Raw genomic sequence first — 26,472 nt, 5'->3', positions numbered from 1 at the left:
GAAGGAGAATAAAAATGATATTCTATTGTAATCAAAGAAAAGGAAGAATAAAATTAAATATGTATTCTATTGCTCAGTTGATAGAATGAAAAAATGAGTCTGATTTTATTTTCATGTTTGGGTGATAGGGATAGAATATGGAATCTTACATGAATATATAGATAAATATCTAAAATACATAGATAAATTTTTAAGACATATAAATTTAGAAAATTTTAAATTTGAAATATTTTTCAAAATTTTAGATTTATAAATCGAAAGCTTAAAAAAAATGGTTAAGAGAAGAAAAAAAAGCAATTAAATAATTTATTTAAAAATAATTAAAAAAATGTGAGAAGTAAAAAATTGGATTCGAGTAAAATCTTTTCTACCCCTTTATTTTGAAACTACCAATGGAACACGTGGTTCCCTCAAGAAAATACACAGAATAAAAAACCATTCCATCAAACCAAACGAGCTGAATTTGATATGTGACCAAGAATTCTAGTAGGTGCTTTATTCTTTAATATGACAGTGTTGACTGGCTGCTCAATTTGTTCAGACCATTGACTTTTTTGGGTGTTTGAGCAAAGACTCGATGTGAACCGCAAGTTATGGGCGAGTTATGGAAGATGGCTTCAAGTCTATATTTAGCTTTCACAAAGATGAATGATTCAGGCCATACCTTTGAGAGACAGATATGGAAGAGGAAAACAAAGTGACACTCCATGGATTGTGGTGCAGTCCATATGCTAAGAGGGTAGAATTGGCTCTCAAGCTTAAAGGCATACCCTTCGAGTATGTGAAAGAAGATTTAAAGAACAAAAGCCCTTTGCTCCTCAAGTACAACCCTGTCCATAAGAAAGTTCCAGTTCTTGTTCACAATGGAAGACCTCTTTCTGAATCACTCTGCATAATCGAATAAATCGATGAAACCTGGAAGAATAGCCCTCAACTCTTGCCTGAGGATCCTTACAAAAGAGCCAAAGTTCGCTTCTGGACCAGCTTCATCCATCATCAACAGGTAAAAGAAAAGCTGTTCGTTACTGACTTTCTCATGATTTTTATGCATTTCATTTCATACAAGCTGTTGGAATACTGAAAACCGATCTCACACTAAAAAGGTTTGAATATGTTAAAGTAGATAGACTAACTCGTTTTCTTTTATGCAGCTATATGAGACTATGCTCACAGTGATGAAAACTGCAGGAGAGGCACAGGAAAAGGCCATCAAGGAACTGCAGGAGAAACTAAAAGTGCTTGAAGAGGGAATGAAGGACTTTTATCCCAATGGAATTCCTTGGATAAGCAATAAAAGCATGGGAATCCTTGAAGTTCTTATTTGTTCGTTACTTGGACCCTACAAACTTCAAGAAGAAGTTCCTGATATAAAGATTATAGACCCGGAAAGAACTCCACTGATAGTCTCCTGGTTGACAGCTATAAACGAGCTACCTTTGGTGAAAGAGTTAGCCCCTCCTCTTGACAAGACAATAGCACTTCTCAAATTAGTTAGAGACAATGCCCTTAAATCTTCTTCGGCTTGATTTCTTAAACAAAATCAATCCTATGGTACTCCTATTTATCTTTCAAAGTCTGAAGATGGCTATGAATAATATGAAACTTTTACTTACCAATTGATTTCTCTGGAGAAATGATTACACGAATGGAAACTGATACACCACGCCAGCTTATCTGAACAGCATTTTGCCTTCTTAAAGGGAGTAGATAGTCAAGGTACTGTCAAGTTCTGCTAATTTCCAGCAGTGGCAGCAACTGCATTGATAAACCATTTCGAATTTGTTGATGTATAGACTTTGATGAACGAGGATTAGTCAATTACTGAGGGAATAAGAAACATTAAGAAACCAGTTTTGGCCAAATTTCACAACTTATGAGCTAAATTCCATGTAAATGTCCTTGTAGATTTAAGTTGCAGGGGACTGAAGAGCACTCTGTCTGATCAAGTGCATAACCTCCACCAGCTTTTCATGAGGTGCAATTGTCTGTTTCACCACAGGCATTTTATAAAGAGCAATAATCCAAGAAGATAACATTGGTGTCTTCTCTTGATCCATAATTTTCACACCAAAGGTGCAGTTGCGAATCATCACTATGTCTAGAAGCCCCAACCCTTCTCATCAATGGAAAAAATCCCTCCAGGAACAATATCTCCTATATTCTCCTCGATTGCATTCAATTTGTTATCTATTTCCTTCTTGACCTTTTCTTGAACTTCCTCATCACTTTGTACTAATTTCACCACAGTTTCAAAGAAGTAAAAACTGCATTCATGAATGAAGTCCATGATTAGTCCTTGTATGAATGGAAAGGGCATAATTTATTTCTACCTATATGAATTAGTATAGTATCATGAACAAGCACAGGAACTTTCTTGGGAAATAAGGATTGTATTTGTAGACACCCAATCAGGTCCGGGCCCGGATCAATTGGGCCTGACCCGGATCAATTGGGCCTGACCCGGATCAATTGGGCCTGACCCAGATCATTTGGGCCTGGCCCAAATGGGCAAGGCCCAATTGAATTTTTACCCGTATTTTTTATTTTTTATTTTTATTTTATTTTTTTTTCTCTCTTGTGTATTTTATTATTTATTATTATGTATTAATATATGTATATATATATATTTTTTTTTTTCATTAGAATAGATTTATATGTATATAGTTATATATTTATTATTATTATATTATTATTCTTATCTTTTTTTTTTAATTATCTGTTCTGATTTTTTCTGATTTTCAGATATTATTTGAAAATTTTTTATCTTTTGATTTATCTTTCCAATTATCTAGATTTTTTTTTTTATTTTAATTTTTATTTTGGAGGGCTAGGATTCAAAGTTGAAGACTCCCACTCTGAAGGGGAATTCAATCAGAAGAGTCCAATTGGATTCAAAGACTGAATTCCCGTCCAAAGAGGAATTGGGATTGATCAGAAACTCCTGATCAATCCCTATAAAAGGGACCCCCCTGGAACAGTCAAGAACAGAGAGAAAACAGAAGCAAAAGCTACTGATTGAGAGAATAGGGGTGTTTAGAGAGCTAAGGAAAAGTTTAGGAGTGTTCTGGCAGTGAGAAAAATTTTTTAGAAAAATTTGGCGAAAAAATTTTCTGGAAATTTCTGGGAAATTTCCAGATTCCGGCGAAAATTCCGGCGACTTTTGAATTTTTCGGCGACAATTCCGGCGAACTTTGAAGTTTCCGGCGACAGACCCAGTTTCCGGAGGAGAATCCCAGAAACCGGCGACCATCCGGCCAACTTCCGGCCAATTTCCGGCGAAATTCCCAGATTCCGACGAAATTTCCAGAATCCGGTACCGGCGTTCTTCAAATTCTAGAGAGAAGGCAGAGAAGAAGGGAAGAAGAGAGAGAGAGGGGAGGAACGGTCTGCTGAAAAACGGAGGAAGGTGCCTTTTATACCCTCCCAAAACGACGTCGTTTTGGCTCTAAGTTAATAAGAGGATCCGCGCGTTTTGCCGAACCCGACCCGACCCGAAGCGTCGACCCGCTTTCTGACCCGCGCGTTTCAGCCCCTCCGAGCCGAGCCGAGCCGAGCCGAGCCGCACCAAGCCGAGCCGCGATCCGAGCCGCTCCAGGTTTTTTTTTTTTTTTTTTTTTTTTGAATTTTTTTTTTTGACTTTGATTTTGATCTTGATTTTTTTTTCTTTTTTCTTTAATTAATCCGACGACGGAGCCTCTACAAGTAAAAACAGTAGTTTTTCTTGCATACTCCTGAGGTGAGGGAATTTTCTCAATTTTCTGCTAAAAGTATTAGAGTCAATTGAGAATAATTTCCGATAATTAATTACTTGGCTGATTTTGATTTTTTTTTTCTTTAATTAATCCGACGACGGAGCCTCTGCATGTGAAACAGTAGTTTTTCTTGCATACTCCTGAGGTGAGGGAATTTTCTCAATTTTCTGCTAAAAGTATTAGAGTCAATTGAGAATAATTTTCGATAATTAATTAATTGGTTGATCTTGATTTTTCTTTAATTAATCCGACGACGGAGCCTCTGCAAGTGAAACAGTAGTTTTTCTTGCATACTCCTGAGGTGAGGGAATTTTCTCAATTTTCTGCTAAAAGTATTAGAGTCAATTGAGAATAATTTTCGATAATTAATTAATTGGTTGATCTTGATTTTTCTTTAATTAATCCGACGACGGAGCCTCTGCAAGTGAAACAGTAGTTTTTCTTGCATACTCCTGAGGTGAGGGAATTTTCTCAATTTTCTGCTAAAAGTATTAGAGTCAATTGAGAATAATTTTCGATAATTAATTAATTGGTTGATCTTGATTTTTCTTTAAATAATCCGACGACGGAGCCTCTGCAAGTGAAACAGTAGTTTTTCTTGCATACTCTTGAGGTGAGGGAATTTTCTCAATTTTCTGCTAAAAGTATTAGAGTCAATTGAGAATAATTTTCAACAACTAACTACTTGGTAAAATTTTAAGGCTTTTGGATAACACAAATTCAAGCTGGTACCATCTTTTGATGGGCGTTGTGAGGGTGCTATAACCTTCCTCACACGTAACCGAACTCCCGAACTCTGTTCTGGTTAAGCAGACCCGAACCTATTCTTTTAGGGACCCTTAAGCTTAGGTGTTCCCTAAAAGGGCAGATTCCTTAGGTGGCCAATCACACCTGGATAAAAAAAAGATTGGTGGCGACTCCCTAAAGTCAATGTCTGGCGATAGATCCCCGGATCTAGACGTTATGACAGTATTGGAGCAGCAACTGGCTTTTGTTCAACAAATCTTCTTCTAATATTCATAAAGATGCCTTTAAGTTTGAGAGCCAATTCCACTCTCTTGACATAGGAGCTTCCCACATACCACATAGCCTCGATTTACTTTCTTCTGCCATAAACTTTTTCTTACTTTGGTTTGGCATCATCATCCACGCTTGTGGGAACTGTTAGGAAAATAGGGCCAGTCCCATGTAATTGGTTTTGGACCAATCAAAAGTCATGGGCCTTGACATTTCTTTTTGTACATAGCCTTAATTATTTAATAAAAAGAAGTGGGGCTATTTTAAAGTGGTGTGGCAAAACCAAAAAAAAAAAAAAGCTAGAAAGATAGAGAGAAAATGGAGAAAAGAGAGTTGGTTAAATGAAAGTCGATCCGTTATCCGATTGAGCTGAAATTTTGTCAACAGGTTTATGGTTCGGAGTTCTACATTATAAATGGTAAAGATCGAGTTTGAAGTTTTCTAAATACAAATCGAGTGTGTATTTGTTGAGTTACCTATTTAGTGAGATTTCTTCAATTGTCTCTCTAGTTATTGATTAGCTCTAGTTTTAGCTAGAAAAGAACTTTGTATATCTATTATTTGATAGTAGAGACTTTTTTGGTGGTCTGTGGTTTTTTTCTCTACATTGAAGAATTTTTCACGTAAATCTTGGTGTGTTTTATTTTTCTTGCATTTTTTTATTATTGATTGTTGTCTATAATGTAGGTTTATTGTGATATATTGCTTTTGTATTGTTGTGATTATTGCTTCAGGCGTAACAAGTGGTATCAGAGCCAGGGTTACGGCGGGTTCGATCCAAGTGGTGTTGCTGAGGGGAAGATTGTTGGTAGATCAGAGGTTGGCCGCATCCATCAATTCCATGTGCTCGAACGTCGATATTAAAAGGTTCGACTTTGATGTAGTGAGTATATGATAATATACAGAAGTGGAACACTAAGTGGACGATGTGTTGAGTCAACCTAAAGTGTAAGCTTGAAGGAGCACTAAGACAACCTAGGTGGTAAGGTTAAGTGCTGTGGCCTGGCCTAAAAGCACACTAAAGATGTGAGGTTGCCTAACCCAAAGGAGGTGTTGATGGGACTTACTCGCACGGGGGAGTCAATGTGAGACTTGATCAAAACTCACAAGTGAACGGAGGAGATTGTTGGGATATGATTCACATGTGAGTAAAAGATCTCACATCAATAAAAAATCTAAATAAGATATCCTATATATGCATAAAGGATCCAAGAACCTAATAGCTTAAGCTTTTGGGATCAAGTAGTGTCCAATATGTATGTATGAGCTTTTTAGTGTGCTTTCATGACCTTCAGGTATGGTTTATCTCTCCAACAAGTGATATCAGAACGAATGTTATTTTGAGACATTGATACAGAAGTAGCTCAAGACAAAAATAAATTTTATTTGAGATCATGAAGGGTGATACAGGTTTTATAATAAAATTGATAGCATCAAATTATTCAATTTGAAAATCTAAGATGGAAGATCATTTATACTGTAAAGATTTGTATGAGCTGGTATTGGGTGATTCGACTAAATCAGCAGATATGAAAAATAAAAATTGAAATAAGTTAGGTAAAAAGACGCTTGTTATAATAAAAAAATGAGTTGATATCAGTGTGTTTCATCATGTAACGTATGAGGCAGATGCCCGCATTGTTTGAAAAAAATTGACAACATTGTATAAGAGAAAAACATGTATAAAAAAAGTTTCGGTATTGGGTGATTCGCCTAAACCAGAGATATGAAAGATAAAAGCTGAAAGAAATTAGGCAAAAAGACGTTGGCTACAATTAAAAAATGAGTTGATATCAGCGTATTCCATTATGTAATGCAGGAGGCAGATGCCCACATTATTTGAAAAAAATTGATAATATTGTATAAGAGAAAAACATGTATAAAAAAGCTATACTTGTTAAAAAGCTTACAACTTTACAATATAGGGATAGACGATTAATTACAGAGCACTTGAGTGATTTTCAAAATATATTTAATCAAATGACTATTATGGAGCTTAAGATGGATGAAAAAATGAAGGCATTATTTTTTTTTAAGTTCATTGTCAGATAGTTGAAATACTTTAGTTGTGATTGTTCTTAATTTAGTTCCTGATTACATGGTGACATTGAAAATAGTAAAAGATAATATACTTAATGAAAAAATAAGGCGAAAAGATGTAGATCCTGAAAATCAAGTTTTTGTTGTAAAAAATGAGGGTAAAAACATCGACAGAGGTCAAACTTTAAAAGGTCGTAGTAAGTCTAAATATAAATCCAAGTCTAAAGATAAAGTGAAGTGTTTTCATTATGATAAAACAGGTCATATAAAATAATACTGTAAAATCTTGAAGTAAAAGCAAAAAGATGAGAAAGGTAAGAGTTCAGATAATAGCAATATTATAGCAATAAATTCAGATAGTGATTTAATTACTTTGATTTGTACACATGGTGATTGTAATCATGTTGGCCATCCCGACATTGAATGGATAGTTGACACAAGAGTGGCATATAATTGTATTTTTAAGATAAAGTTATTTATAACTTACAAAGTAAGAGACTTTGGTTGCACCAAGATGAGAAACAAGAGTGTGTCACAGATTGAGATTAGTGATATTATTATACAAACTAGTACATGTTGCATGTTGACTTTAAGAAATGTCAAACACATTTCGAATATGAAAATTAACTTGCTTACTATTAATGTCCTTGATAACGAATGATATGAGAGTTAATAAAAGAATGGGTAGTAGAAGCTGCTCAAAAGATTTATGATAGTTACAAGGAGAAAACTATATTACATAATGTATAAGACATGGATGCAATTGAACAGTAACCAGATAAATACCATTAAGGATGATGCTTTAGCAAACTTATGACACAAAAGACTGGCACACACGAGTGAGAAGAGGTTATAAGTTTTGACAAGGTAGTTTCTCATTTTTTTGACCAAAGATATGTCTCTCGATTCATATGATTATTGTTTATGTGGTAAGCATCGTAGAGTTTCTTTTCGTAAGAGTTTTCAGAGAAAAAAAATAGATTGAAATTGATTTATTCTGTCGTATGTGGTTCCATTGAAGTTGAGTCATTATGTGATAGTAGATATTTTATTACTTTTATTAATTATGCTTTACGTAAAATTTGAGTGTATATATTGAAAAATAAAAGTAAAGTATTGTAGTATTTTTAAAAATTTCATGTCATGGTGAAAAAGATAATATGATTACCCTTGAAATGCATTTAGACTGATAATGGTGGAAAATACACATCCAAAAACTTTGAAGAGTATTATTCAAAGCACGAGATCAGGCATAAGATAACAGAACCTAGAACATTGTACCATAATAGTGTAGTTAAAAAGATGAATCGGATAATTATGAAAAAAATCAAATGTATGTTGAAAATGACAAAATTACCAAAGCCATTCTGAGGTGAAGCAGTCAACACAACTTGTTATTTGCTTAACAGATCACTATAAGTTTCTTTGGGCTTTGACATTCCAGAAAAAGTATGAACAGAGAAAGATGCTTCATATTATCACTTGAAAGTTTTTGAATGTAAAGCATTTATGCATGTGCTGAAAAAATAGAGGTCAAGGCTTGATAGTAAAGCCATACAATGTGTATTTGTAGGATATGGTGATAAAGAATTTAACTACAGGGTATGAGATCCAGTGAAGAGAAAGACAGTCAGAAGCAGAGATGTTGTCTTTCATGAAAAAAACTATAGCAAACCTTGAAAAAAATGAAAAAATTACACGGATTACTGTTCAGTGTAATGTTTCAACACTGACAGAGGTTTCACAGGAAAAAGTCACAGATAATAAAAATGAACAAAAAATAGAACTTGAGGATATGAATGAGCTAGTCACATTTAGTGATGAGCTAGATGTAATCAGTTTTGAGCAAGGAGAGCAATCCTTTCTACTAAAAAGTGTTGAGCAAAATGAGCTATTTTCGACATTAGATGATATAGAGTCTCAGCCTAGGAGATCTACTAGAAAACATCGACTATTTATTAGGTATTCAAGTTTAAATTTTATTTTAGTTACTTGTAAGAAGGAGCCAGAGAGCTTTCAAGATGTACAGATTACTCTAGATAGAGAGCACTGTTAAAAGTAATAAAAGAAGAGATTGAGTCGTTACGAAAAATAATACATATGATCTTATTAAAATTTTAAAATAGAGAAGATCTTTGAAAAATAAATGGGTGTTCAAGTTGAAAAAGGATGACGACAAGCTAGTGAAGTACAAAGCTCGATTGGTGGTGAAAGGTTTTTCTCGAACATCAGGCATCGATTTTGATGAGATCTTCACTCCAGTTGTGAAGATGAGTTTCATTCAAGTGGTACTAGGATTAGTAACTAGTTTAAATCTTGACCTTGAGCAACTTAATATTAAAACTGTATTCTTGCATGGTAACTTACAGGAGGATATTTATATGAATCAGCCTGAAGGTTTTAAAGTGAAAGGAAAATAGCACTTAGTTTGCAAACTGAATAAAAGCTTGTATGGCTTGAAACAAACTCCGCGATAATGGTACAAAAAGTTTAATTCTTTTATGGTGAACCATAATTATAAAAGAACTGTATTGAATCCTTGTATGTATATCAAAAAATTCTTTGATGGTAACTTCATTATTCTTTTATTATATGTTGATGATATGTTGATTGTGAGACAAGATGCTGGTATGATTTGCAGGTTGAAAAAATAATTATCTAAGTCCTTTGATATGAAAGATTTAAGTTTAGCAAAGTAGATTCTCGATATGGACATTATTTGAAATAGAAAAGCTGAAAAGCTATGGTTGTCATATGAAAAGTATGTTGAATGGGTGCTTAATAAATTTAACATGCAACATGCTAAATCAGTTAGCAATCCACTTGCCAACCATTTTTATCTGAGTAAGAAATCTTGTTCGATGTCTAAAGAAGAGCAACTAGCTATATCTAGTATTTTTTATTCTTCTGTAGTCGATTCTTTAATGTATCTTATGATTTGTACACGACCTGACATTGCTCATGCAGTTGGTATAGTGAGCAGATTTCTTTCTAATTAGAAAAAGGTTCACTGGGAAGCAGTGAAATAAATTTTTATATATTTAAGGGACATCTTAAAAATGTGCTTGAATTATGGAGTTTCACAATCAGTTCTAGAAAGGTTTACTGATAATGACATAGCAGCTGATCTTAATGGTAGAAAATTTACTTCAGGGTATTTATTTACTTTTGTAAGATAAGCTGTGTCTTAGTAGTCTAAGTTATATAAGTGTGTTACTTTGTCAACTACAGAGGCTGAGTATATTACAGCAACCGAAGCAGGTAAAAAAATACTTTGGATGAAGTGTTTTCTTATTGAATTATGGTTGAATCGAAAAGTGTATGTGATATTTTGTGATAGCCAGAGTGCTTTAGATTTGAGTAAGAATGCTTTGTACCATGCTAGAACAAGACATATTGATGTTGGATATCACTTGTTACATTCAATGATTGAGGAACAACATATGCTATTAAAAAAAATCCATATTGATGAGAATATAACAGATATGTTGACTAAGATACTTCTTAAAAAAAAAGGTTGAACTCTGCAATAACTTGGCTTGAATAAATTCTTTGGCCAAGGTAAGTTTCAAATGAAACTGTTATGGTAATGAATCTCCTCCTAATAGGACTGAATGGGAAGATTGTTAGGAAAATGGGGTTCAACCTTATTTAATTGGTTTTGGACCAATCAAAAGCCATGGGCTTTGGTTTTTCTTTTTGCACAATGCCCTAGCTACTTAATAAAAAGAGGTGGGGCAGTTTTAAGGTGGTGTCGCAAAACCAAGAAAAGAAGAAAAGCCAGAAAGATAGAGAAAAAAATGACAATGGAGAGTTGATTAAACGAAATTCCATTCATGGTCCAATTGAGTTGAAATTTTATTAGCAGGTTTATGATTCAAAATTTTACATTTTGAATGGTGCAGATCGGGTTTGAAGCTATTTAAAAACAAATCAAGAGTGTATTTGTTGAATTACCTATTTGGTGAGATTTCTTCAATTGTCTATTTAGTTATTGATTAGCTCTAATTTTAGTTAGAGAAAAATTTTATATATCTATTATTTAATAGTGAAGATTTTTCTGATGATCCGTAATTTTTTTCTTTATATTAAATAGTTTTTTATGTAAATTTTGGTATACTTTATTTTTTTATATTTTTAATTATTAATTATTTATTACTGTAAATTTATTACAATATATTATTGTAATTATTACTTCAAGCCTAACAAAAACTATATATATAGACTATTATAAAGAGAGAATTACGAAGTCCCTTAGATTCTTTGTTTTCCTAGAATTGACATGACTTTTACACTTTGTATGTCGTATACAATAAGTGGACGATTTAAATTAGAAAAAAATAAAAGTAAAAATTTCGGCTGTCAAGAATGGGATTCGAACCCATGCCCTTTCGGACCAGTACCTGAAACTGGCGCCTTAGACCAACTCGGCCATCTTGACATTTCTGGACATTTAAGGGCTTTAAAATTATAAAATAGAGACTTCAAGTTTGAGTTTTTTTATGCTTCGTATTTCACGCCTCTGGAATGCATTCTCTTTCAATAGAAAAAATCCAAGCCCGAATCTCTTATTCAACTCTTGCTGCAATTGAAAACCCATCTATTTAGAGATTAGAAAATGATGGAAAAAATCCAACTTTTTCTAATGCTTCTAACTTTTTCATTTATTACAGAGGATCAAGAAACTATACTATCAAAAGCACCAAACGTTTATATACCCATTTGCTTTAAACTGCAATGCAGTATTTTGCTGCAAAATTTTTGCCTGATGGGTACTGCGAATGTGGTTCAATGGAAGAAGCAGTCAAGTTGTTTGATAAATTGCCTGAACCAAACGTAATTTCATGGAATACTATGACTCCTGGTTATAATTAAAACAGTTTGTTTTGGGGTTCTTGGTTATGGTTTTGTAAAGTGTGGGCTTCGGGATTTGAACCTGATGAGATTAGTTATAATAGTGTGCTTTCAGCTGGTGTTGCTATGCAAAGTACTAGCTTTGGCAAGCAGGTTTATTCAGTTACAATAAAAAATGGGTTTGTTTGTAATGGATATGTTCGTACTGGAATAATTGATTTGTTCGCAAAAAAATAATTTGTCTGAGGGATACCTTGAGGGCGTTTTATGATGTTTCAAGTTGTGTGAATGTTTGTTGGAATGCTATTATATATGCAGCTGTCAAGAATGAGGAAAATTGAGTTGCGTTGGATCTTTTTGTTCAAATGGGAAAGTAGTTTTTGATGCCAAACAGTTTTACGTTCCCTACTGTTTTACCTGCTTGTGCTGCAGTCAAAGACCTTGAGATTGGAAAAGAAGTTCAGGGGTGGATCATTGCATGTGGTGCGGTAGATGTCTTTGTGGGAACTTCCTTGATTGACTTGAATGTCAAGTGCGGAGACGTGGATGAAGCTGTGAAGATGTTTTCATGGATGCTTACTCTAAACATGGTTTCTTGGACTGCTATCATTTCTGGATTTGTGCAGAAGGATGGTTGTCTCGATGCCCTCAAGTTTTTTAAAGAAATGAGATATATGAAAGTGGAAATAAACAACTACACTGCTATCTGTGTTAACTTCTGCTTGTGCTAAACTAAACATGATTGAAGAGGCGACACAAAACCATTCATGGATTATGAAGAGTGGAGTTTATATGGATTCAGTGATACAAGCTGCTTTGCTAAAGACGTATTCAAAAAAAGGAGTAATTGGTTTGGCTGAAACGGTGGGAAAGCATAAGGAGTCCAGATACATGGGCCGTGTTGATTTGTTCTTTTGATCAGAAACAGAGTTGTCAATGGGTAATTGCATTGTTACAGACAACGTTAAAAGGGAGTGTGAGATCTTTGGACTTTTAGTGTCTTTAATGTGATAGAATGCATAAACCTGGTGCTGGGAAGGCAGATGCACTGTTACACTCTTAAAACTGGGTTGATCTTTGATCTTCCAGTTGAGACTTCTCTTGTTTTCAAAATGTACTCAAAATTGAAACAGTAGCTTTAAATTTTAAGATGGCAGGAGTTCAAATCCTCTTATTAGTAAATTTCCGTGAATTTTTTATTTTCCAACTTTAAAATTGACACTGTAGGGGAACGGATGAACAGTACTTGTGCGGTACAATAAAAACTGTTGCCAAAACTTGGTTACATCATTTTTGTATTTTCAACCATCCCTAAAATATTGTGTTTTGTTTTGTTTTTTTTCTTACAATGAAACACACGGATCGCATATGCTTTTTTTTTTTTTTTTGCAAATGTTTTTACTTTAGTTTTCAAAAAAATTAAAAACAAAAATATAACAAAAAACAACCTCAACTGTTATTATTATTGACAAATAATTCTACTTTTTTCATCTATCGCCACGTCAAACACTACAAATTTTAGATCCTTAAGAATTATTATTTCATATTAAAGCATCTCATCGACCAAGTTGTCAGGCTTTTTTTTTTTTTTGGTCATGAGAATTTTAATATTTTGACTTGGAACAACTCCTTTATGATTCTTGCCATTGTATGAAGTAGCTGATATGAAGAACACTGACTCACTTGACATCTTTGGTAATGAATTTTTGTGCATTTTAATCCTTCATTCCTTTTGGTGCAAACAAAACATTGTACAAAGCCGTTATCACATAGGATGCACTTTCAATTTTTCCTTAGCCCACACAATATCTTTATTATTATAATGCACTTTATAATGGCTTAAAAAATTTTTTTCTTGTGACTAAAAATGAACTAACAAAACAGATAGAAAAAGAAAGCCTCTATTCTCCACTTTTCGGTGTATCTTCATCTGCGAGCTCTGAATCCTTTTTTCGAGAGCCTCAGTTTCTCCAAGTCCAATTCACTAGGAAATGATCAGAGAAGATCGTGTACAAAGAGTACAAACTTGAAGGAAGCAGTTTTCCTTCTTTACTTTCACTGGCATACAATCCAGGGTCATGATAGCTGCATAGCATATTTACTCTTTACCTGGAACCAAGGCATTGAACAGTTTGTAAGAATATAATGCAAGTCAATTCATGATATTTAAGTGAATCTATTACAAGAAAGATGATGCTATTTCAATCTTCTATAAACTCAAGCAAATGTACAGACAGATATTAGCAGCTTGCTAGCAGGATTCAGAAATTAGGAAAATCTAAGAAACTAAACCAGCATTTACAACAGTACAGCAATGTACTACAGGCCTACAGCTAATTTATCAAAATAGGGCCTATCTGATTTTATTAACTTTTAAACTTAAAGTCTTAAACTAAAATAAGGAAAATATAGCAAGGTTTTGGGAGGAAAATGCTTTGCATGCAGTCAAATTCATTACCATCACATTCTATGACAATCTATGTAAGGAACTTGCTCCTGGAACTTTTACAAGCTCAATGAGGGTCTAAACATTTTCACAATGTCTGACAACAAATGCACCAATGTCTCATGAAGGTTTAGAATGTTCGAACTAGAATCAAACTGCCAATGATATCATGCAGAATTCCTATTCTTGACTTTGAGAAACTTCAAATAAGACCAAGTTCTAGATTTGAAATACAAAACGTGTGTGAATAGACAGAAAACAGTATCTTAAGAGGAGTTGATGTCAACAAAATCCTTTTCAATTAACATGCTATTACCTTGGCTGAGAAAGATATTCAAAGCTTGAGGCAAGAATGGAAGGAATTGAAGCAGAATATTGCATGCTCCTTCATTAACATCTTTTCAGATGCCACCAGCTTCCACTATCAAACAAACCTTTCCACTTTCTAAATCCGAAACTGATTGATCAAAATAATACAAATCCCTCTTTGAGTCATGACATTATCTACTTTGAAGCTTCCTTAGTAGTTTCTTATCTCTAACTCCATCATGAAGGAGATCATAAGCATAATAAGTTATATGGCCCTTTTTCAACAAATCTTCTACAACGATCTTAGGAGCAGCAACATCCCTTTTATCTGACTCAAAAATTGCGTTCACAACCTCAGGAACTATGCCTTTTCCTACCATCAGATGGATGAGATCAACTGCATTATGAACTCTTTTCTCTACACAAAGACAGTTTATAACCCGTCCAAATGTTGTTAAAGATGGAATGAACCCTTTCTCAACCATTTCCAGAAGGAAATCATAACCAGAATCAACTGTTCCTGTTTTGCAGAAGCCATCAATCATGACACGGTAAGTGTAACTGTCTGGGGTACAGCCATTTACACCCATTTCATGGAAAAGCTTTTCAGCCATATTAATCTTTAGCTTATCAGAGAAAGCATTAATCATAATATTGTATGTTGCTGTTGTATGAAAAACCTTGTATCTTTGTCCCATTCTTCTAAACAGCCGGTATGCTCCATCCAAGTCTCCATTATTGCAAAAGCCATGGATCAGTGTACCAAAACTAACAGTATCTGGAGCAAGACCCTTTTTTTCCATTTCCTCAAGCAAGTTCAATGCTTCATTAACTTTCCTAGCTTTACAGAGGCTGTCTACAAGTATATTGTATGTGATTACATTGGGAATGCACCCCTTCTCCATCATGGCTTTAAAAGTTTCCATCACATCTTCTGACTTAGAAGTTTTGCAGAGGCCATTCAGCACTGAGTTATATGTGATAACATCAGGACTAACACCATAGCTCCACATTTGATTTAGAATCTCAATTGCATTTTCCATTTTCAACTGCTTACAGTAACCGTCAATCAAAGTATTAAATGTAAAAATGTCAGGAAGGTAGCCTTTGGCAATCACATCATTCAGCAAATTATTAGCATCAGAGACACACCCCATCTTGCATAATCCATTTATAACTATATTGTAAGTCCATATGTTGGGACTGCAACCATTTTCTGACATCTCATTCAGCAGATGCAAGGCTTGCAAAATGAGTCCCTGCAGAGACAACCCTTTGATAAGGGTGTTATACACAAGAATATTAGGCTTTAATCCTTTTCCCAAAGCCTCATTAAATACAGCCATAGCTCGGTCTGTCTCACCATCCTGGCATAACCCGTTAATTAAGCAACAATACGTGAACTCATCAGGAATAAAACCCTTGAAAATCGCATCATTAAGAATCTTATCGGCTTTTTGTACCATACCCAATTTGCAATATCCATCAATTACAGCATTGTAGGTAAAACCATCAGGCTCCAAACCTTCATTCACCATTTTATGCAAAAATATTTCAGCTTCAGCAACCTTGGCACTCTTACACAAACCATATATTAAGGTATTGTACGTAACAACATCTGGTTTCAGACCTTCCCTAGTCACACTGCTCAATAGACTAACAGCTTCATTGAGTGCACCTTTTCTACAAAGCCCTTGGATAAAGATATTGACTGTAAACAAATTTGGAGATACTCCCCTCTTCATAACCTTATTCAGCAGCTTTTCACTTTCTTGAACATCCCCCTTCTTACAGAGAATATGTATAAGTTTATTAAATGCAGTGATATTTGGAGAAATTCTTAGCCTAAGCATCTCATCAAACAACTCATATGCCTCAATATGATGGTTCTCTTCAAAAAACCCTCCAACTACTGTACAATAAGCAACTGCATTTATCTCACATCCTTGCAAAGGCATGTTTCTAAGAAGCCTCAAAGCGGCATGAGGCCTCTTTGTCCTACAAAATGACTTTATCCTAATGGTGAAAGTGTACACATCGGGAAGAACCCCTTTGTCTCTCATTCTCATATACACCTTGTGTGCTTGATTAAAATGTCCATATTCAACCAAAATATTCATGATTGCATTATATGATAGAACTGTTGGCTCGCAATTATAAAAATCCATCCTCTCAAACACGTCAATAGCCTCTTGAACTTTCTGCTTGCGTCCATAATTTCTCATGCATCCAATATAAACTCCCTCAAGCAGCCTGTTATCTACATTCAGTCTCATCTCTAGGAGTACATTCTCCATAGCCTCAAATTCCCCGTGAAACCCAAGCTTCTCAATCATGCACTTATAGGTTAACAAAGTGTGCTTGAACCCATCTTCTTTCTTTACCGCATTGAACATTTCAAGCGCTTTGAGCGAATCTCTTTGGTATTTTACAACTGCGGCTACATGTTTAGGATGTAAAGCAGGACTCATTCCAAAACGAAAGATCTAACACCGTATAAACTCATTAAAGCCTATTAAATCAATTGAAATTTGAAGGTGTTTTGCTTTTCTTCTCACTTTGAACTTCCATTTATCCTAAAACCAGAAAAAAATAACCCACAAAGTTACGATCATTTTGTCTGCAATATCAGATACTCCTTTCAGTAATGAAAAGCTCGAAACTTCAATATTTGGCACATAAAAAAAATCAACTCCATTAAAGCAAAATCTAGGATAATAATGGAAACAAGTAAAATAGGCAAATGGGTTCACAAATTTCTCTTCTTTTCTTCCATTTTCTCAGCAACCAAACAAAAGCACTGATGCCATAAGCACTTCATAGCAGCAGAGGCTACAAAGAAAATGTTACAAACATTAGAAAAAAAAAATACCTGAAAGTGCCCAGAAAAAAAAAGTTGATGCAATGAAATGAAATCTCAAAAGAAAGTACCCCAGAAGAGATTAATCTCCAATTTGAATTACTGTGGTGTTTTGCTCTAGGGTTTTAGAAATGGAGAAAAATGCTAGCGAAGGGAAGGTAACTGGATTTTCAGAGTATCACCCAGTCAACGACTCAGATCTTGCCATGTAAGCTTAAAATTGGGACCCACCTCGTATTCTCAATCTAACGGCTATCAAGATTCATATAAAATTTCCAGCTTTAGTCTTTGAACTTCGTTTTGAAGAGCTTGCTTTTTGCCTATTGAAACCCAAGTAGGTTTTCTCTGCACCGATAGACCGAGAGAGAGAGGAAAAGAATGGAGACGCCAGGGGAATGGTTGGAGAAGGCTTTGGTGGAATTGTGTAAGAAAATAGAGACGGGTTTGGATTTGGATGGAGAAATCATATCTGGTTTGGTCTCATATTGCGAGCTGGCTCAGCCCCTTGATGCCAAAGAATATCTTGACGTAATTCTTTCCTCTCTCTTGTTTTCTTTTGAATCTTTTTTTTCTGATCCAATTACGAGTTTGGGTTTATGTTTTTTTTTGTTTGTTTATTATTTTAATTTCTCTTTAGCTTTTAATTAAAAGAAGGGATTGTTTTGAAGATTTCTGTTGATCTGTGATTGGGTTTTGTTGATATTAGAGATGTGGTTAGCACCAAGGAAATTGATCATGATTGACCTTTTGGGTTTTAACCATTGATGAATTATTGACAATCATGAATGATTATCCCTCCATCATATTATAGTAGAATTTTTTTTTTAAGGAAGGGGATTCGAGCTATGCTCTTTGAACAGGTCATATGCATTAATCATTGAGTTAAATGTTCGAATGTCACCATAGTACAATCTTTAAAGTGAAAAACTAGCATAGAATGGCATGTCAAGTTTCCTAATTTCTTTAAGAAAATATGCTGCCTGATTTTGAGATGAGGACCCCTGTCAAATAATATGTATATTGTGGCTTCCAGGTTTTTTTACTACTGAGTTGTGATTATCATCATACCATATAAAAGATATGAAGTAGCTTCACTCTTATCATAATGGTGTTTTTCTTTTCTTTTCCTTTTGTCCCTTTTAGGCTTTTTAGTTATGACTAAGAATGAGGTTTAATTTTGTGTATTGTAGGCTTGGATTTTTTCAAGAGGTTACCATTTTATCACTATACATATATGCTTTTATGTTAAATTTTCTACTGCATTAATTCTTTACCTACATTGACAGTTGTTTTCTGAGCAACCACAGCAAGTATTCCATATGTTAATTTGCATTCTTTTGCAGAATATTATTGGGCAGGAAGCAGGAAAAAGTGTGACTGAAGAGTACTTGCGGCGGAGAGGTCACTCAGATCTCTGCACTGGCAATGCCGCCATCCCAACTTCAAAACTTCAAGCCTATGTCAAACCACCTTCAGGTGAAAGCTCTCTCAGTGGATCCAAGAAACCATTTAAAACTCCAAAAGAGGCAGCAGGCTCCAGTTCTCAATCTGAACCAAAGAAGAATGTCATTTCTGGTAATCAGGAAAACAGAATCCTGAATGATGCTAGTGATCCAAGAAATACCCATAAAGGAAACCAAGGTAATTCTAAAAAGAAGAAAGCTGGCAAAGTTGTTTCACTTGCTGAGGCAGCCAAAGGGTTAATTGTCTTCCAGCAGGGGAAACCATGCTCATGCCAAGCTCGTCAGCACAGGCTGGTAAGTAATTGTCTTTCCTGTGGTAAGATAGTCTGTGAGCAGGAGGGAGAGGGGCCTTGCAATTTCTGTGGTGCTCTGGTGCTTAGAGAAGGGAGCACATATGCTGGTCTAGAAGGAAGCTTCACACCCGTATCAGATGCTGAAGCAGCCGCTGAAGCTTATGCAAAAAGGCTTGTTGAATATGACAGAAACTCTGCAGCACGTACAACAGTTATTGATGACCAAAGTGACTACTATGAGATTGAGGGTAACAGCTGGCTGTCAAAGGAGGTACCTCTTGTTTCTAAACTCTTATTCTTGGAGATTGGAGGTTTGTTCTGCATGAATTTGCTTGAAATTCACTTTCACTGCATTTTTTTTCCAACCAGGAGAAGGAACTTTTGAAGAAGAAACAAGAGGAGATTGAAGAAGCTGAACGCTTAAAACGAAGTAAAGTGATTGTGACTTTTGATTTGGTAGGACGCAAGGTATTAGCTCTTCCCAATGACCTGATTTCTACCTGCAATTTTTTTTCCTTGTAAGGTGCATGACCATGGCACAGAACGGTGACATTTTACTGATAAATTTTCAAATCTAACATTTTGCTTAGCATCTCAATCGCATTGACTCTTCCCTACCTCCCGGTCACGCATTTTCTTGTAGTCACTATTTTCTTCAATGCTTGAAAAGTTCACTTCGTCTGACTTCTTTTGAAGGATTCTTGCCTCCGCCATGTAGCTATAACTGCTTTGATTATTTCTTTTGTGCATTAATTGTTTTTGGATATTAATAGATATCACTTCTTTCTTTTTTCTCTTCAAACATATGGTATTTATACTTTTGCAGGTCCTATTGAACGAAGATGAAGTTTCAAAACTAGAATCAGAGAACAGCATACTTCTACGACCACCAGATGAAAGGGAAGCGAACAGGATTAAACCTAATCCAAACCTTAGACTGCAACCAGTTTTTATAAATCCAGCTCCAAGTAGGAAGCCTTCTAAGAGTAAACAGCCAAGTAGGAGCCCTGTCAATGGCTTGTGCTTGGAAATTACTGGGAGGGTACAGCATGACAGCAATGAATTGAAATATTTTATGACGGATAAACAGATGGAAGCAGCTTGAAATGGAAGTTTAGGCAAGGACACCTAAGTAAACAGTGGTCTCGATGCAGGATGATGATGAATGTTCTCTAGATTACCATTAAGATCAATATCTTGCGTACTATAATTTTTGGTTCTGTCCTCTTTATCTTTCGTTGATGACTCAAAAACACATTTTTTTTCTAGTAGTGAATCAATGAAATAGCTAAAGTTCTTTTTCTTCACTGGGACAAAAGCCTTACTCTGTGGTACTCCAATTCTTCAACTAGATAACTACAATGAAATTGATAAATCAGGTAAACCACCTTGCCTAATACATCTAAAACAAAGATTTTAACTTAAAGATGAGGCAAATTACTTGGGTAGTGCATGAGAATATAGGAGAAAGAGTAGCCGGTCACTTGTCCCTCGCTTTTATTGTGTGACGTGAATGCAACATGTACCTCATTTACATAAGCCTTTGGGGTATTGAAACTTGAAACAGAAAAACTTTCTTAAAATGTTTAAGATTAACAATCCTATGTTTCTGACTTTGGCCTTCTTCGGAGAATCGTCATTGGGCAACAACGTGAAAGTGCTATGTAATAATATAAATCTAAATGGAGTTATCGACATCTTTCATCAAAGGTGGAGATGGCCGAGTTGGTCTAAGGCGCCAGATTAAGGTTCTGGTCCGAAAGGGCGTGGGTTCAAATCCCACTCTCCACAATTAACCTTATTTATGGCAAAAATTTTATATGATTTTTTATTTTCAAACGGAAAAAAGTGGCTTATTCTGATTGGACAAAGAACAGGAACAAAGCTCCTAGTTTCCTACGAAAAACAGAGCAAGATTCTCAACGAAACACATTTACCCACAAAAGTCAAAACTACAAGCAAAAACCAAATCTGAAAACTTCCTTTTTGTCATCTTAGGAATCTCCTCCCACACTGCGACAAAGTCATAATCCAAAACAAAATCAATGATTATGATTTAATCACAATTAGATTCCACTAACTGCCATTGCCTTTTTCTTCTTCCTTTTTGTGATCTGTAAGAACTTTGGATCCTTACTTCTCATTTCTCTTTACATTTTTACTTTCTAACATGTTGATTCAATCATTTTCTTCTTGGGTTTTTTGCTAAAATTAAAAGTGGGTTTGGTTTTGTTTTAATGCATTGTTGAACTAGTCATAATTGTGAACTTTGATTCATTCAAAAGCTTCAACCTTTGCTATTGAATGTCATTAAAGCTTTGGCCTTTCATTGAATTTGTCCAAACCACTTGATCACTTTGATTTTTTTGGAGGTGTGTGTGTGTGTGTGTGTGTATATATATAAAATATCTGTATTATCACTTTCATCTTTGATCTTTCTTTTTTTTTTTTTTTTTTTTCCTTTCTGGGTAGCAGTTTTAAGGTGCATCATGGCAACAAAAGGGAACGCCGGGGAGCTGAAAACCAGGAGCTCGGTGTCTATTTTTATAGTGGTTGGTTTATGCTGTTTCTTCTATATATTGGGCGCGTGGCAGCGAAGTGGTTTTGGCAAGGGTGACAAGATAGCCTCAGCTATCACCAGACAAACTGATTGCAGCGTCCTTTCCAATCTTAACTATGAGACTCATCTTGGTGGTGATGCTGTGACGGTTGATGGTTCAGACTCAGCAGCCAAAGAATTCCAACCGTGTGATGATAAGTATTCTGATTACACACCCTGTCAAGATCAAATGAGGGCAATGACATTTCCTCGAGAAAATATGATCTATAGGGAACGACATTGTCCACCTGAAGAAGAGAAGCTGCATTGTCTTATTCCAGCACCCAAAGGATATGCGACTCCATTTCCATGGCCAAAGAGTAGGGATTATGTGCCCTATGCAAATGCTCCTTATAAAAGCTTGACAGTTGAGAAAGCAGTACAGAACTGGATTCAATATGAGGGAAATGTGTTTAGGTTCCCAGGTGGAGGAACACAGTTTCCTCAAGGAGCAGATAGATATATCAATCAACTTGCATCTGTGATTCCAATAGACAATGGAATGGTCAGAACTGCATTAGATACTGGATGTGGGGTAAGTTAAATTTTACATCAGGTTTCTGTTTCTGTGATGTTCTCGTAAAATTTTACATTCTATTTGATGTAATTGAAAAATTAGCATTGAAGAAACTATGCATTCAGTTGTTCATCGTGAGTCGTGACTACTATTCAGTGATCTAAAATCTTGATTGACTTTAGTGCATGAAACCACTCTGAGCATTTTTCCTTTTACGTATTCATCTTGTTTTCTGGGTGGATCATTAACATTTATGAGCACCTCTTCCTCTGACAGCAGAGTTCATATGCATTCTCAGTTTTTTTTTTTTTTTTTTGGTTCTTCCCTTATGAAATATTTACTAGACGGCTTCATATTATTTTGTAGCAGTTGATTTATTTCCCTGGTATGGTGTTTAGGTTGCAAGTCTGGGTGCATATCTATTCAAAAAGAATGTTCTAACAATGTCATTTGCACCAAGAGACTCTCACGAAGCACAAGTTCAATTTGCTTTGGAAAGAGGTGTGCCGGCTGTTATTGGAGTTCTGGGAACTATAAAGATGCCATATCCTTCGAGGGCCTTTGACATGGCTCACTGCTCTCGGTGTTTGATTCCATGGGGTGCAAATGGTGAGGATAAAAATTGATAAAAAGATTTTGATTTCTGACATTTAAGGTGGCTTTTGAGGAGCTCGTGGGCAGCACTAGGTACACCTAAGATTACATCTACTATTTAATTAGCACCATTTATAACATTGTTATTGGACATCTCTCTGCAGATGGAATGTACATGATGGAAGTTGATCGAGTTCTTAGACCTGGTGGTTACTGGGTGCTTTCTGGTCCTCCCATCAACTGGAGGAACAATTACCAAGCATGGCAGCGCCCTAGAGAGGAACTGGAGGAGGAACAAAGGAAGATTGAAGAGACTGCAAAACTCCTTTGCTGGGAAAAGAAGCATAAGATGGGTGAGATTTCTGTTTGGAGGAAGAGAACAAATTATGATTCATGCCACCAGCAAGATACAAAACCTACTTTATGTGAATCAAGAAATCCAGATGATGTCTGGTATATTATTCATTCCATTTACTCATTCTCCTTCAAACAAATTAATATGCTTATTGGCAAAACATAAATGACAATTTCAGGAAAAGTTAGATGCACCGTGCTCTTACTTCAGCAAGTCAAAGCTTGCTATGATTTGAGCACAAAAGTCTATGGAACCAACTATTAGTGCTCTGCTTGTTACTCTCCACAATTGCTGCATGCTATTCTTCTAAGTTATAGTAATATAAGGCAGTAATATTGGTTTTCCCTATTATGCCTTTCATTTTTAGTTTCTAGTCATCACTTGCCTGTATCCAGGGCCATAAAGTTTGTTCACTTTGTGAATTTGGAAATGAAGCAATGGGAAGTATCAAAAAAAAAATTATTTGAACAGTGGAATTACATTGCATATTTTGAAGAATCTTTGTATTGTTTTCCTGGAACATAGGTACAAGAAAATGGAAGTGTGTGCTACACCTTATCCTGAGACAACTGGGCCAGATGAAGTTGCTGGTGGAGACTGGAAGCAGTTTCCTGAGAGGCTTAATGCTGTCCCTTTTAGAATATCTAGCGGATCTGTCCCTGGCGTATCTGTTGAGATGTATCACAAGGATGTGCGGTTATGGAAGAAGCATGTGAAAGCTTATAAGAGTATTAACAACATCATTGACTCAGGGAGGTATCGCAACATCATGGACATGAATGCTGGTCTAGGAAGTTTTGCTGCTGCCCTTGAATCTCAAAAGTTGTGGGTTATGAATGTTATGCCAACAATAGCTGAGAAAGACACACTGGGGGTTATTTATGAGCGTGGATTGATTGGCATATATCATGACTGGTACCTCCTGTGATGTTTCCCTTTTTTATTTTTTTTTGATTGCTTGATGCGAATAATCATTAAACTTAACATGGAAAACCTTATTACATGTCCAATTATATGTTTTTTAGGTATCAACTCAAAAGGTTCTTGTCTAAACTCTTTAGAACTGGCAATAGGGATTTGTTTTACACTCTCAATGAAGTATGTGCCATGCTTCAAATGAAATATACCCATAAGTGCCATGCTTTAAATGAAATATAACTATAGCTCCGTTTGCTTGGTGCTTTTGTTTTTTACTTTTTGCTATCTATCTTTTATCTTTAGTTCATTTTTTATTTTTTACTTTTTCACTTTCTATTGCAAAAAAACAAAATGCAAATAGAAAAAGCATCTACTAAACGGAGCCTATAAGTTCCATGCTTTAAGTAAAATATGTAAGCAATTATTCCCTTGGTAATCCACTTGTTCTTATATTTTTGGTCTTCCCCTTGCCTTTCTGGCATTGTAACTCAGATCCTACTTGAGTCTGGTACTGTTTTGTAACGTATCCAACTTTTGTTATGTTGCACTATCTAAACTACTATTCCATCCTTCCTGGTTTATGTGTTGATTTCTTTATAGAATATTTGGGAATCGAAGAAGGGTTTACTGAAGTTTAAATCAAGTTACTATAGCTTTGACATATATTTTTTTGTAATGGTTTTCCTTTTTTTTTTTGATAATTGAGGACGTCAAGGATTGAATCTTGAATACAAGAACTAAGAGTCCAACACTCTACCATCAGATCACCCAGCTGTTGGCTTGTAATGGTTTCCATTATTGGATAACTTACACTGTTTTTATGCCAGGTGTGAAGCTTTCTCCACATATCCTAGGACATACGACCTCATTCATGCAAACAGTATCTTCAGCTTGTACAAGAATATGTAAGTCTTCGCTCTAACATTAGACCTCACCTGTTTCTGATAGAGAACGAAGGTATTCTTTTTAGTACCAATTGAAGAACTCGGCAGTTGGAATATGCATATAATGGAAGGCACCTCGAATACAATTAATTTTAAATTACTTTGCCTAGAAAGCATGTTTTGTCCAGATTTTCAATAGACTGAATTCATCCATGCACATGTGCACCACTTTTGGTGGCAGCAGAACTACTTCTAACTTCTGTGGAATCTTATATTTGTTTTTACTGTTGCAGATGTAAAGCTGAAGACATTCTTTTGGAGATGGATAGAATTTTACGACCTGAAGGGACAGTAATAATCCGTGATCAAGTCGACGTGCTAAACAAGGTAAAGAAAATTGTGGGATTAATGAGATGGAATACAAGAATGGTAGATCATGAGGATGGTCCTCTTGTCTCAGAAAAGATACTATTTGCAGTAAAAAAGTACTGGGTTGCTGGTGAAAATGATACAACATCCTTGGAGTGATCAAATTAGTAAACTGAGGAACCTCTAGGCTGATCTTATCCTGAAATACAATTATTTCTAGTAAATTCAAGAAACTGATGGCAACACCTATATGCATCTCAGCAATTAACAAGCTGGTTGTGATCCAGCATCAGCATTCTCTGTCATAGATTAGTCTGTGTTCTTCTCAAAACAGAAAAGGAGTTTTAGATTAGATCACCTTCTTTCAAAAAGCTCCATATTATTGATTCTCATTTATTGTTTTCTCTGGTCAAATATACCTTATCTCTTTGTACTCCATTCAGGCTTGTCTGAATCTGGACTGTTAACCAATTTTCAGATTTATATTCTTTCTTCCATCATATTTTTTCATATGGGTTTACTGTTTTTGGTCAATTCTCTGGAACATTTATGTTTTATTATGACAGAGGAATTTTGTCAAAACGTGCTTTGCTCTGGACCTTTTTGGAGTGGTGCACCTTTAGTGTTTAGTCGGTGCCACTTTTCAGTTTTTAATCCTGCTTCCCACATTTCCATTTAGTGATGGAAGGTCTCAAGGGAAAGTTTTTGAGACACGAGAAATGGCCTTGAATTGCAAGGAAATGAGAAAGTAGCTTTGCTATGGTACAATAATTGAACCCATTTCTTGTAAGGATGAACAATTGAACCCAATTCCTAGAGCAGGAATTTCGGCCGCAGTGATCGGATGGCTGAAACTCATTTATCCGTTAGCACAACAATGTAGTGAATGAGGATAAAGATGTTTGGAAGAATTGTTGTTACAAATATCAGTGTCATTGTCTTAGACTGAGAAGATTCCTTTTTCTTTTTCATTTTTTTTTTAATCCAATCGGTAAGAGATTTTTGGTGTTGTAAATTCTTTTTTCCAGAACGGTCAAGTAAGGTTAATTACGTGAAATTCGCGAATTCATAAAAAATTATCTTTTTACAGTTTTTGATGGATTCGAATCCTAACAAGAAAAAGAGAAGCATAATCTTTTTGCCATTATATCCTTTTTCTTTTAACTCCAGTATTATTTATCTCATGGTTTTTAATGTTCAGT

General features: G+C 35.3%; 4 protein-coding genes, 2 non-coding genes and 1 pseudogene across 9 annotated transcripts; 5 read left to right on the top strand and 2 right to left on the bottom strand.

Moving 5' to 3' along the window:
* The first annotated feature begins 105 nt into the window (after positions 1-105).
* LOC111290968 (glutathione S-transferase U9-like) lies at positions 106-2,389 on the top strand (annotated as a pseudogene). The gene is made up of 2 exons (XR_016346700.1): positions 106-1,003; positions 1,152-2,389. The product of XR_016346700.1 is annotated as a glutathione S-transferase U9-like (transcript).
* An 8,780-nt stretch (positions 2,390-11,169) lies between these two features.
* On the bottom strand, positions 11,170-11,250 carry TRNAL-CAG (transfer RNA leucine (anticodon CAG)). The gene has a single exon. It is a non-coding gene; the product is annotated as a tRNA-Leu (tRNA).
* On the top strand, positions 11,248-12,948 carry LOC111290631 (pentatricopeptide repeat-containing protein At1g74600, chloroplastic). The gene is given in 5 exon segments (XM_022882024.2): positions 11,248-11,891; positions 11,894-12,376; positions 12,378-12,529; positions 12,531-12,656; positions 12,658-12,948. Coding segments are annotated over 5 exon segments (1,458 nt in total). The 5' UTR covers positions 11,248-11,336; the 3' UTR covers positions 12,800-12,948.
* Positions 12,949-13,439: 491 nt separating this feature from the next.
* Positions 13,440-17,578, bottom strand: LOC111289984 (Pentatricopeptide repeat (PPR) superfamily protein). 2 transcript variants are annotated; one of them, XR_016346542.1, is made up of 3 exons: positions 17,350-17,578; positions 14,426-17,250; positions 13,440-13,772 (listed from the first exon to the last, which is right to left on the bottom strand). XR_016346542.1 is itself a non-coding variant. In XM_022881361.2 (2 exons), the coding sequence occupies exon 2, from the start codon at positions 16,887-16,889 to the stop codon at positions 14,610-14,612; it is 2,280 nt and encodes a 759-aa protein (XP_022737096.2). In that variant the 5' UTR covers positions 16,890-16,994; positions 17,291-17,391; the 3' UTR covers positions 14,426-14,609. The 2 variants fall into 2 exon arrangements, 1 of the variants encoding a protein (XP_022737096.2); XM_022881361.2 differs by lacking the exon at positions 13,440-13,772 and having other exon boundaries at positions 14,426-16,994; positions 17,291-17,391.
* A 78-nt stretch (positions 17,579-17,656) lies between these two features.
* On the top strand, positions 17,657-20,341 carry LOC111289985 (transcription regulator/ zinc ion binding protein). Its single transcript, XM_022881362.2, has 4 exons — positions 17,657-17,806; positions 18,622-19,305; positions 19,404-19,502; positions 19,861-20,341. Exons 1-4 carry the CDS (start codon positions 17,657-17,659, stop codon positions 20,137-20,139), a joined length of 1,212 nt encoding a protein of 403 aa, XP_022737097.2. The 3' UTR covers positions 20,140-20,341.
* Positions 20,342-20,744: 403 nt separating this feature from the next.
* Positions 20,745-20,825, top strand: TRNAL-AAG (transfer RNA leucine (anticodon AAG)). The gene has a single exon. It is a non-coding gene; the product is annotated as a tRNA-Leu (tRNA).
* A 59-nt stretch (positions 20,826-20,884) lies between these two features.
* Positions 20,885-25,753, top strand: LOC111289769 (putative methyltransferase PMT2). 2 transcript variants are annotated; one of them, XM_022881079.2, is made up of 7 exons: positions 20,885-21,150; positions 21,510-22,168; positions 22,549-22,759; positions 22,909-23,197; positions 23,625-24,014; positions 24,845-24,922; positions 25,195-25,753. In XM_022881079.2, the coding sequence occupies exons 2-7, from the start codon at positions 21,524-21,526 to the stop codon at positions 25,427-25,429; spliced, it is 1,848 nt and encodes a 615-aa protein (XP_022736814.2). In that variant the 5' UTR covers positions 20,885-21,150; positions 21,510-21,523; the 3' UTR covers positions 25,430-25,753. The 2 variants fall into 2 exon arrangements, with proteins under 2 accessions (XP_022736814.2, XP_022736815.2); XM_022881080.2 differs by having other exon boundaries at positions 20,959-21,150; positions 21,507-22,168.
* Positions 25,754-26,472: the final 719 nt, after the last annotated feature.

This window comes from Durio zibethinus, chromosome 11 (genome assembly GCF_047325235.1).
Source record: "Durio zibethinus cultivar Kanyao isolate XHJ-2024 chromosome 11, ASM4732523v1, whole genome shotgun sequence".
NCBI lineage: Eukaryota > Viridiplantae > Streptophyta > Magnoliopsida > Malvales > Malvaceae > Durio > Durio zibethinus.
Note: the sequence above shows the minus strand (reverse complement) of the source record. Positions and strands in the feature narration are given on the sequence as shown.